This window comes from Tursiops truncatus, chromosome 10 (assembly GCF_011762595.2).
Source record: "Tursiops truncatus isolate mTurTru1 chromosome 10, mTurTru1.mat.Y, whole genome shotgun sequence".
Taxonomy (NCBI): Eukaryota; Metazoa; Chordata; class Mammalia; order Artiodactyla; family Delphinidae; genus Tursiops; species Tursiops truncatus.
The window spans coordinates 20,813,734-20,824,992 of record NC_047043.1 but is presented as its reverse complement, the minus strand read 5'-3'; the positions used below and the strand labels follow the sequence as shown (position 1 = coordinate 20,824,992).

At 45.1% G+C, this 11,259-nt stretch overlaps 4 protein-coding genes and 1 pseudogene across 5 annotated transcripts; 3 read left to right on the top strand and 2 right to left on the bottom strand.

The window, feature by feature from the left end:
• Positions 1-703: 703 nt before the first annotated feature.
• Positions 704-1,208, bottom strand: LOC141279698 (histone H3.1). Its single transcript, XM_073810443.1, has one exon. The coding sequence runs from the start codon at positions 1,157-1,159 to the stop codon at positions 749-751; it is 411 nt and encodes a 136-aa protein (XP_073666544.1). The 5' UTR covers positions 1,160-1,208; the 3' UTR covers positions 704-748.
• A 113-nt stretch (positions 1,209-1,321) lies between these two features.
• On the bottom strand, positions 1,322-2,515 carry LOC141279672 (histone H2A type 1-D-like; annotated as a pseudogene).
• On the top strand, positions 2,098-3,631 carry LOC101322324 (histone H2B type 1-B-like). Of its 2 annotated transcripts, XM_019945140.3 has the most exons (2): positions 2,098-3,220; positions 3,349-3,631. In XM_019945140.3, the coding sequence occupies exons 1-2, from the start codon at positions 2,844-2,846 to the stop codon at positions 3,371-3,373; spliced, it is 402 nt and encodes a 133-aa protein (XP_019800699.1). In that variant the 5' UTR covers positions 2,098-2,843; the 3' UTR covers positions 3,374-3,631. The 2 variants fall into 2 exon arrangements, with proteins under 2 accessions (XP_019800699.1, XP_073666545.1); XM_073810444.1 differs by having other exon boundaries at positions 2,098-3,631.
• Positions 3,632-7,264: 3,633 nt separating this feature from the next.
• LOC101321474 (histone H2A type 1-B) lies at positions 7,265-8,225 on the top strand. The gene has a single exon (XM_073810440.1). It carries the CDS (start codon positions 7,824-7,826, stop codon positions 8,214-8,216), a length of 393 nt encoding a protein of 130 aa, XP_073666541.1. The 5' UTR covers positions 7,265-7,823; the 3' UTR covers positions 8,217-8,225.
• Positions 8,226-9,403: 1,178 nt separating this feature from the next.
• LOC101322612 (histone H3.1) lies at positions 9,404-9,853 on the top strand. The gene has a single exon (XM_033863618.2). The coding sequence runs from the start codon at positions 9,404-9,406 to the stop codon at positions 9,812-9,814; it is 411 nt and encodes a 136-aa protein (XP_033719509.1). The 3' UTR covers positions 9,815-9,853.
• The last annotated feature ends 1,406 nt before the right edge of the window (positions 9,854-11,259 follow it).

Sequence of the window (11,259 nt, the reverse complement as noted above, 5' to 3'; positions counted from 1 at the left end):
TAGAAAATATTACTAAACAATTTTCCTTTAAAGAGGGAATCAGAGTATGCTGTCAAAAATATAGGAAAATAAAGCATTGCAGTGTGTATTCAACTTAATGTGCTATTTTTCTGAATTTTGTGATAGCTATGGTTTTGTTTTTTCGTAAAATTGGAATTTGTTAATTTTCTCATTATAAATATTCAGTATCTACTTTGTAATTTTGTTTGTAGTTTTAAGTCACCGCGTTGTGTAAGCGTTAAGCCTCAGAAAACCATCTGCTCCATCAGTTACATTGTGCATCAATATGTGGAAACTTTTTTTAAAAAATTAACATTTAAGTAAATGTTCTTTGTATTACAAGGAGGCATGAGTAGAAAAAGCTCTACAGTTGGTACCCTTCAGTATCTCAACCCCCCTTGATTTTCAGATGCATAGGCAAATCTTAAAGGTTACATAAATTTAGTGGATCTCTGCTGGTGAGTACTGAGGTCAGTTCCTATTGCCTGAGCTACAATTCCAGTTTGGGTAGACCAACTGACCTGAAGACAGTATTTTAATTAAGAGAGATAATTCCCTGAATAACTCTAACCCGAATAAAGGCTTACTTTGGTTTTATGTATACTAAAGTCCCTTACTTGAGTTTTTACTATACGCTTTCCACCATTAGTGATTTGTAACGCCTCAGCAATCATGTCACAACCGCCTTTAAGTAAAATTGTGGGTGGCTCTTAAAAGAGCCTTTTTTCAATTAGGAAGATAATTTTCTTTAGGCTCTCTCTCCGCGGATGCGGCGGGCAAGCTGGATGTCCTTGGGCATGATGGTGACGCGCTTGGCGTGGATGGCACACAGGTTGGTGTCCTCGAAGAGCCCCACCAGGTAGGCCTCGCACGCCTCCTGCAGCGCCATCACGGCCGAGCTCTGGAAGCGCAGGTCGGTCTTGAAGTCCTGCGCGATCTCGCGCACCAGGCGCTGGAACGGCAGCTTGCGGATCAGCAGCTCCGTGGACTTCTGGTAGCGGCGGATCTCGCGCAGGGCCACCGTGCCGGGCCGGTAGCGGTGCGGCTTCTTCACGCCGCCCGTGGCCGGTGCGCTCTTCCGGGCCGCCTTGGTGGCCAGCTGTTTGCGCGGGGCCTTGCCGCCGGTGGACTTGCGAGCGGTCTGCTTAGTGCGAGCCATAACGCGCGATTGGCCACACACCCACAGGCCTGTTGCAGGCTTAGGCAGTTGTCTTTAAATATAGTTAGAAGCATTCTGATTGGTCTTGTAGTTTTTCAAAAGTACCGCGCGATAAAACCATTGGCTGAAAGGTGACCGGGAAGGAGAATTAATTACTAGAGAATCTGATTGGATGAATTACTTTACCACCCATTCCCGGTGCCTTTTTTGCCTCTGGGATCTGAAGGAATTTTCCTACGTTCTATTTCATCCTGCCGCCAACTACAGCGTGCGTAACGAGACACTTAAGGACCATGTTAACTTCCGATTCAGTTGATGAGTTCCCCTGATATTCTCAATATTCTCAGCGTGTCAATATTGACACGCTCGCGGGTTGTCAATACAGCTGGTCCACACTAAACTGAGTACAATTGTTTTTTCTCCCCCAGACAGCTGGGTTAGGTTTAAATAAATCTCGAACCGCCAGGACTGCCACTTTCTCTGGTCATCACAGCTCCCCTAACCCTGAGTTTTTCTTTTGTGAAACTACATGGCAGTGTCACTGGGTGGATGATTCAAAAAATCACGTGTAAAATTGATGACAGATACACACTGGACTGCAACCAAACTTTCGTCAGAAAAAAATAGATTTTGCTTAAATTTGCAACCTTGAAAGCCCGAACAGGTTTATTACTGGCAAAAGGAAAATTTCTTTGCTTTTTGTTATTCTCAAGCCCGAGCGATGCTTCTGCCTCCTCTTTAGAAACGCTTTTGTTGACTACGGAAGTTTCACCCGGTACGCACTAAAATAATGCTTGTGGGAAGTCCAGTTTCCCTGGAAGTCAGCGTTTTGACGTCACTTTGTCTTTTACAAAACAGAGATAGATACCTGGCTACCAGCTTTTTAAATGAAAATGTAGATGGCTCTGAAAAGAACCACTAGACAGTTTATAAAAAAGAATTTCGTATTTTGTCTAGGCTTTACTTGCCCTTGGTCTTGCGGTGACTCTCAGTCTTCTTGGGCAGCAGCACAGCCTGGATGTTGGGCAGAACGCCGCCCTGAGCGATGGTGACTTTACCGAGCAGCTTGTTGAACTCCTCCTCCTTATAGATGGCCAGCTGCAGGTGGCGCGGAATGACCCGCGTCTTGTCGCGGGTCGGGCTGCCCGCCAGCTCCAAAATCTCGGCCGTCAGGTACACGGGGGCCCCGACACCGACCCGTTTGGAGTAGTTGCCCTTACGGAGCAACCAGTGTACGCGGCCTACTGGGAACTGCAAACCAGCTGGAGAAGATCGAGTTTTAGCTTTAGCTCGAATCTTGCCTACTTATTCACCACGGCCAGACGTAATTACCTTATACAATTTAACAACAAACATTGTGAGCAAAAGGAATAAACGCTGGATGACATAGGAACAAATCATTTTACAGACAGTACAGGGATGCCCCAGCAAGCTATCCGATTGGTCAAAAGTATGCTGTTTTTCTATCCAATAGAAAAACAAATTGTGTATCCTTTATTTGCATAAACCACGCCCCTCCCGCCCTTAGTGAACCTGTACTACTCTTATCCAATCAAAAGTGAGACCTCTTGATTGTTCATTTGCGTTGAACGACTATAAATATATGGGTTCTGAACTCTTCACACTACTAGTTCTAGTTGTGGAGAAGGCGATTTAACGTTTACTACAGCTCTTCGGAAGAACTATGCCAGAGCCATCTAAATCTGCTCCGGCCCCTAAAAAGGGTTCTAAGAAGACCATCACTAAGGCGCAGAAGAAAGACGGGAAGAAACGCAAGCGTAGTCGTAAAGAGAGCTACTCCATCTACGTATACAAAGTTTTGAAGCAGGTCCACCCAGACACCGGCATCTCATCCAAGGCCATGGGTATCATGAACTCGTTCGTCAACGACATCTTTGAGCGCATCGCGGGTGAGGCGTCGCGCTTGGCGCATTACAACAAGCGCTCCACGATCACATCTAGGGAGATCCAGACGGCTGTGCGCCTACTGCTCCCTGGGGAGCTGGCCAAGCATGCTGTTTCCGAGGGCACTAAGGCCGTTACCAAGTACACCAGCTCCAAGTAAGTGCTTGTATAGGCACTTAATCCAAAGGCTCTTTTCAGAGCCACCCACTTTGTCAAAGAAGAGCTGAAACTTCCGTTTTTTTTGATGATGAATGCAATTCTCTACTGGTTACATTTACTTTCAGGTGTTTTTTTCTGTGGTGCCGATAGTTGAAGCAGTTTTGGAGCCAGAGCCCCAAGCGACTTGGAAGGTTTATCGGCTTTAAAACACATGAGTTACTGTGTCGCATTACCCAAAAAAACTCATCTTTTCCCCAAGGATTAAACTTCCAGATGCTTATTAAGCTGTTGGAAGTGTTCACTCCTTTCTACAAAGCCTCCTGAAATTTCTAATGGTGATGGGAATGTCCCTCCTTGGTAAGGAAGCGGTTAGGGGATTTCAGAGTAGAGACCCTGAGGAGATGATTATCCAGGCTGTCTTTTCAGGGGTGGGGGTGGGGGGTGAGGGGGCGGGGGGGGCGAGGGGGAGGGGGGCGAGGGGTAGGGGTGGGGAGGTGTGAGGTGTGAGGGGGCGACGGGGAGGGGATGTGGGGGAGGGGACGGGGTGTGGGGAGGAGGAGGGGGAGGGGAGAGGAGGGGTCCCGACGGAACAGAGGGCAGGTAGTGGCATTTTCTCCGGGAGCCTGAACTCCCCTGGGATTGTAGAAACAGTAAGCAAAATTGTTCCTTTAACAAGCTGTGGGCACTTCTATAGGGTACTACCTCAAGCTCTCTTCACATGGTTGAAGTGAGATTTTCTAATTCCGCGTTAGAATTGTTTACTGATGGCAACAGCCAATCTAAAGCCGTTGCAATCTTTCTTTCATTCCTGAAATCTGGGCTCCCGTTTCTTGGTCACTTAGCGTTCAGGGATGCCACTAGAAGAGCTTGAAAGGGTGGCACTCCAGCTCGAGGAGGGACAAATGATTTGAATTTCCCGCCCTCCCCATCTGGTGTCACCTCGTCGCAGACCGGGAGGGCCCCAGTTGGAGAGGAAAATGTGCTGATTTTTCTTGGAAACCTTTTTCAAAATACCCGCGACTCCAAAAGTAATCCCGATAGGAAGGGCCTTGGTTGAGGAAAAGGAGTCAGTTACGGCTGGGCTAGGCCTGGGGCTGGGGGAGGGGAAAAAGCCGGGAAAAGGGGCAGCAGTTGACTGCCTATTAAAAAGGTTGGGAAAAGTCTTTTCCTTTGGTTTATGAGCATCGTATGTAGGTGACATACAACAGTGTGTCTGGATGAAGAAGTAAAACTTGAAGTAGAATTTCTCGAAAAGGACCACTTTTAAAAGAAAATTTAAATTTAAATGATCTTTTCCCAGCTCCCACACAAATCAGCTGACCGCTATATGAGAGGCATTTATCTCAGCGTACAGAAAACATAGTTGTGAAAGAGAAGCTTTTCTTAGAAATTAAAATTTTTGCTTTTTAGATTATAACTACCCCCCCCCCACCCCGTAAAAAAAAAATATTGAACTCAAGCTGCAATTTAAGAATCACTCCCTGGAGGAGTGAGATCTGGGAAGTAATATCTCAGCCTCTTCAAAATGATCTCCTGAGATAAGAATTATTTTTTTCCCCATCTTGTCTTTCATAATATTTGCCTACTTGCTTGCTTCTATCTTTCTTCTCTCCTCTCTCCCGCTTCTTCCTAATAGTTGATATTTTACCTAAAACTATACCCTTAAATAAGAAGCCCAAACCAAAACCTGGGTCCCCTAAACTCAAAGCTAGGCCCTTTTGACATCTATACTGATACCTGGCTGATCTTTAACAAGCAAAAAGGAAATTAAAAATCAGATTCCTGGACTCAGGGCTAGACTCCAAAACTATGTGGGGAATTGTGAGAAGCCAGAAATAAAATTCATACATCTCCCCAGCTGATTCTGATGAGGCACCAACTTGCTCATTTAAGTGTTTTTATGATGGCTGGTTTAGAATCCTAGTTGGAGAATTCTAACATATGTGTCTCTTGGTCTTAATATATGTTGATTATCTTTATTCACTCAAATGGAGACTTTGGTATGACAGTGATCATTTTTTAAAATAAACTTATCCTGGGCATTTTGGGTATTGTTATGAGACTCTAGATCTTATTTAAATTTATGGTTTTAAGAGATCTCCCCCCCCCCTTCCCGGCCCCCTTCCCGCCTGGGGTAGAAGGAGGGGCACTGCCTCATTGTCAGGTGGGAGTGGCATCCAAGTTTCTTGCTCAGCCTGTTTGACATTGACAGGGAAGAGGTGCCTCATCATTGCTGGGTAGGGGGTGGAAGTCCAGGATCCCCATGTGGCCTCTGTAGGAGGGGGAACAATTTTCTTCGGTTGGTGTAATAATTAAACTGATATGGCAGTGATGGGTTTCAGGGCAGGCCTTCCCAAGATGTGCCACTTTGGCATGCAGAGAATTTAGAGCTGAAAGCAATCAAAGCCCAAAAGATGCAAGAAGAAACTCTGACCTTCCCCCTAAATGCCTAAAAGAATTTTAGATAGAGAACCTGTTCCAGGAAGGCAGGTCTCACCTAGATAACTACAGTATAATTTGAACGAGGTGTGCAGACAGGGGGGAACCTAGCAAAGACTGTTCATTAAAATTTTTTTATGGGTGCCATTGTTTCTGTTTGGCCCAGCAAACATTTGTTCACATTTTCTTTTTTTCATCGTCCTGTGAATTGCCTTCCTACCCTTTGAAGTCCCAAGCCCGTAACCTCTTCTCTCAGATGGCATAAGCCTCAACTGCCTAACTTGTCCTTGGGTCTCATTTTTCTTATTGTGTCCGACCCACAAATGAAATGAAATTTAATTTTTTCCTGTTAATTTGTCTCATATCAATTTAATTCTTAGACCAGCCAGAAGAACCTAGAAGGGTAGAGGAAAATTTTTTCCTCCCCAGCGACCCCAAGGGCACACCATGCCATCACCTAGAACACTCTGGCACTATTTATTTATGTTGAATAAATGCTAAATGTACATCTTTTTCGAGTTGTTAACCCTTCTAATTCACAGTGATTACTCTTCTCCATGTGCTCTTATAATATTTATTGCTTAAAACCTACAGTTTTGTATGCAAAAAATGCTGTACTATTTAAACTTCAGGTATACAACCCCCCCAGCTCCCCGCCCCCTGCCCTTTTCACAAGAGAGTATGAAGTCTTCAAGGCAGCATCTGAGATACCTTTTTACATCTGCATCACGGGTTTTGAAACATTTCAGACACTGAGCCAGTGTTGATGTATACTGCTGTTGTCCATGGTGAAGATAATAATAAATAATAAAAAGGAAGTGAATATTGTTAAGAGAAAACGTCATAGGAGTCAAAAGACTTGAGAGAAGGTAAAAAAGAAACAGGAAATGAGCATCTTTACTCTCCTGCTTGGTTGCCTGGATCAAAATATAGTTCTCTGACCGAGTTGGTATAGAAGTAATTTTCTCACACCCAGGCTCTTGTTCCTTTTACCATCCTGTTAGTAGACTTTTAGGCTGGAGTCCTCAAAAATTCCTGTAATAGTAATCCGCCTCCATCTGGGCCCCATCTATTTCTATTTCATGGACCATTAAAAGAAAAAACGGCAAGATCTCCCTCGGTAATTTATCTTAATTTTATGTTCCTCAACATGAGAGCGTAAGACCAAACACCCTGTAGCAATATTAATATAGTGCTTTATAGTCGTATACTGTAATCTCATTTTGAGTATTTATGTGCTGTAGGGTGTTTGTTCTCTCATTCTTAGGAGTCCTTATGTGCTGCAAAATTTTCACTCTAACTGCAAGAAGTTCAGTACGATATGGAGAATGATGGAGGAGTTTTCTAAAGTAATTAGAATCCTGTGTGTGGCAGCCAAGTGAGAAAAGAGGGAGGGTAGGAAGGTTGAGAGTGGCACTGGGGAACGACGACAAAGTTTTTCAGACAGGATTTTGTTGTCCTTGGTCCCATTAACCTTGGCAAAGGCAAACAAACGGGGTCTCTCTCAGTTTCAATCTCTAAAATGAGGACAGTACTCACTCTACATACCTCCCAGGTGACCCTGGAAGGCTTCATAGGTAAGCTGTGAATGAAACGGAAGACTTGCTGGATCATCCAGTTCTTGCCTTCAGTTTTCATTGTTCAGATAATTTAAGACTTGGGCCGGGACAAAAAATTTTTTGTTTCCTCTTCTCCCTCTTTCCTGTCAAAAGAGTTAAAGAGTTAGAAGAGTTAAAGTAACACTGGGCGTAGAAGTACCTACCTCTTAAATATTGCTTCTAAATTGTGCTGCGTTTATTCCTTTCCAAAAATCATGAGTCACAATTTCAATAGCAAAAAGTCAGAACAATAAGAATAATCACTCCTGCTTCTGATTGCATTTAAGAACAGTGCTTTGAAAAAACCAAATAGACTCCATTATTAACAGTATTAAAAGCCCACCAGACTGTATGAGATTGGAGCAAACAGAAAACTCACACTAGACGGAAGTCTTGTATGCAAATGAAGGATGCAGGTTCTGATTTCCTATTGGTTCTTAAATAGTAGCCAATGGGACAATAGCACAAGCCTACCTCTGGTTAATATAAATATTGCTCTCGCCGCTGTGCTGTTTATTGTTTGCTTTTTATTTTGAAGGTTTTTGAGTTGTGGTCTGATAGTTATGTCTGGTCGTGGTAAACAGGGTGGCAAGGCTCGTGCTAAGGCTAAGACCCGCTCCTCGCGAGCTGGGCTCCAGTTCCCCGTAGGCCGGGTGCACCGCCTGCTCCGCAAGGGTAACTACTCTGAGCGTGTCGGTGCCGGGGCGCCGGTGTACCTGGCGGCGGTGCTGGAGTACCTAACGGCTGAGATCCTGGAGCTGGCGGGCAACGCGGCCCGCGATAACAAGAAGACGCGCATCATCCCGCGCCACCTGCAGCTGGCCATCCGCAACGACGAGGAGCTTAACAAGTTGCTGGGGCGCGTGACCATCGCTCAGGGCGGTGTCCTGCCCAACATCCAGGCGGTACTGCTCCCCAAGAAGACTGAGAGCCACCACAAGGCCAAGGGCAAGTAAAGTGTTTATTACTTTTGCACGGCAATTTTGTTATCCATTATCCAAAAGAAAAAAAAAGGCAACTTACAAAGGCTCTTATCAGAGCCACCCACCTTTTTCGTTTAAAGAGCTGTCATGCTTTTCAGTTCTGCCCATATGAGGGTTGTGACATCAGGTGAAAAATCACAGCTCATAAGTGAGTGTCCCGAGGGAAGTCAGTAAAGAGTATGTGCGAAATGACTGTGAGGAAAGCCACACGAGTTTAAATTGACCGGATTAACTACAGGTGAATCAGTTTATAGTCAAACTACTTTCCTCTTTGTTCCAGCGGTGACTTTTGTAAAGTTTTTCGCACTGGAGTGAGGAAAGTATACTCACTTTCAGTATAGTGAAAAGCACTGTATTTAAAGTTAACCTTCAACATTTTTTGTTGACTTAAAGGAACACCCAAAACCTCTGCATCTATTCAACTTTATTAAAACATTACACATTTCCTGAAGGGATTGAGTAAATTACTAGATCCTTGGTACTTCGCCCTCGTGTCAGAAACATCTTCCTGACTCCACAATGTTTGTGCCAGACTCAGGAAAATCTGAGTATCATTTTAGATGGCAGCCCATCTAATTTTTCTAAGCACTTCCAAAATATCTTTGGTGGTTGTACTTAAAAAAAAAGAAAAAGAGGGTTTCCCTGGTGGCGCAGTGGTTGAGAGTCTGCCTGCCGATGCAGGGGACACGGGTGCGTGCCCCGGTCCGGGAAGATCCCACATGCCGCGGAGCGGCTGGGCCCGTGAGCCATGGGCGCTGAGCCTGCGCGTCCGGAGCCTGTGCTCCGCAACGGGAGAGGTCACAACAGTGAGAAGCCCGCGTACCGGGGAAAAAAAAAATTACACAAAAAATCAATCCGTTGGCGGTGCCCGCGTTGCTTTGTGTAATTTTGCTGTACGTTTTGGAAGCGAAAGCGTAATAAAATGACGTCAGGGCGTCGGAGTCGCTATTGTTAAAGGGCAGGGTTTAAGATTCATTCACCAACCCGAAAGCAGCTCTTAATTCTTCCGGGGCCAGGCACAGAAATGGACCAATCAGAGGAGGGCGCGGGTACTTTCGAATGTTCTTGGGTCCAATAGTTGGTGGCCTGGCTGTATAAAAGAAGGACGGCTGAGTGCTTTTCCCTGGCATTTGGGAGAACACCCATCGTGGGGTTTTGTCATGGCTCGCACCAAGCAGACCGCTCGCAAGTCCACCGGCGGTAAGGCGCCGCGCAAGCAGCTGGCCACCAAGGCGGCCCGCAAGAGCGCGCCGGCCACGGGCGGCGTGAAGAAGCCGCACCGCTACCGGCCCGGCACGGTGGCCCTGCGCGAGATCCGCCGCTACCAGAAGTCCACGGAGCTGCTGATCCGCAAGCTGCCGTTCCAGCGCCTGGTGCGCGAGATCGCGCAGGACTTCAAGACCGACCTGCGCTTCCAGAGCTCGGCCGTGATGGCGCTGCAGGAGGCGTGCGAGGCCTACCTGGTGGGGCTCTTCGAGGACACCAACCTGTGTGCCATCCACGCCAAGCGCGTCACCATCATGCCCAAGGACATCCAGCTCGCCCGCCGCATCCGTGGTGAAAGGGCGTAAACTTGTTTTTCCATTAAGTGCTAATCTTAGACCCAAAGGCTCTTTTCAGAGCCACCTACAACTTCATCTTGAAGAGCTGTACCGTAAGGAAGTAAAATCAATCCCCTTAAGGGTGTGTTAGGATAGAATTCTTCCCGTCCCAACCCCTTCTGCCGGTGCCAGACATTCCTGGAGTTGTAAGTGAGGTGAGGGTCTAAACCATATTTTCTTAACAGGTAGCCATCCAAGCATAGTTTATCAAACCTTATTTAATCATAGCCCTATTTGTAAATAGTCCAGTTGATTGTATTGCTTTGTCTCACATTGCTTTTGTCTTTTCTAGGGCTATGTACCATAGTATGCTGTGCTGTATAATTTTTTCACAGTTCTTTGCTGTAGTTGTTACTCAAATATAGGACTTCAGCTATTTGACTCAGTGATCTTGCTTTTACGTTTTTTCGGTTTGGGGATTCAGCACTGGGTGAAAAGTGACACATGGGATAGTGACCAAATGTGAGAAGAAAAATAACCTTCTTATTGTGTAGCTTTTGCACTATATTTTACAAACTAAAATACAGAATGCTGAAAAACATGACAACCACCAATTCTGAAGGCTTTGCTTGTTTTTTCCATACCCTATTCCTAGTAGTCTGCCTACCTCTGAGATGAGAATTGATTCACCTTGCTAAAATTTGCCCAACTCCCACCTAAAACAAAACCCACAAAATACACAGTAATGGGTGTTGTGTTGTTCACTTGGATTTATTTACATTTCAGGGTTTCAATAAAAACTTTTGGTTTACAAAATAATGTTTTTTAATGACAAAGATATTTCTCTCTGTGTATATTGTTTTATTTTAACATTTTATTTTTTCCAGACTAGTATAAGCCTCTGCCTGGCACAGACCTTTGTTACCCGTATAAGAGGTCTGTCAGAGGCACCAATGCCCTTGGCTTAAACCAAGGTGATTTTGCCCCTCAGCTTTTGGCCCCTGCTGAAGTCCAGGTATCTTGGTTTTTCTTGTTTATTGCTGTGCTGGCTCTTATGTACACTGTTTGACTTTCTCCTTTAATATTTTATGTATCTTGGGAAAAAAATTTTATGTACAGGGCCTGATAGGATAGCTTTTAAAAAGTAAAAGTGCCCATTGCTGTCTGAGGATCAGATAGGCAGGGGACAATGGCTGGGACTGGCTGATCCTTCCCCTCCCCAGCCAAGGAACATGGATTTGGGTTTAAGTCTTCATTTACTTGAGCCCCTCAACAGAACAACTGTGCAGTATCTAGGGAAAAAAAGGTTAACACAGTCTTACAATTCATAACCTTGTTAATTTTTCTAGGGTATACTCTGCAAGCTGGCAGCATCTGGATGCTAGCTTACCCGGGTTCATATCCCAGCTTTACTACTTAATGTGTCATCTTAGACAAATCAATTTCCCCATCATCAGAAAAATGGGGGTAACACT

Bases quoted from the DNA above. Each gene is read 5' to 3' on its own strand.
- LOC101321474 (XM_073810440.1), top strand. From the start codon at position 7,824: ATGTCTGGTCGTGGTAAACAGGGTGGCAAGGCTCGTGCTAAGGCTAAG.
- LOC101322324 (XM_019945140.3), top strand. From the start codon at position 2,844: ATGCCAGAGCCATCTAAATCTGCTCCGGCCCCTAAAAAGGGTTCTAAG. The intron at 3,221-3,348 runs GTAAGTGCTTGT...ATTTACTTTCAG, and splicing joins ACCAAGTACACCAGCTCCAA to GTGTTTTTTTCTGTGGTGCC.
- LOC141279698 (XM_073810443.1), bottom strand. From the start codon at position 1,159: ATGGCTCGCACTAAGCAGACCGCTCGCAAGTCCACCGGCGGCAAGGCC.
- LOC101322612 (XM_033863618.2), top strand. From the start codon at position 9,404: ATGGCTCGCACCAAGCAGACCGCTCGCAAGTCCACCGGCGGTAAGGCG.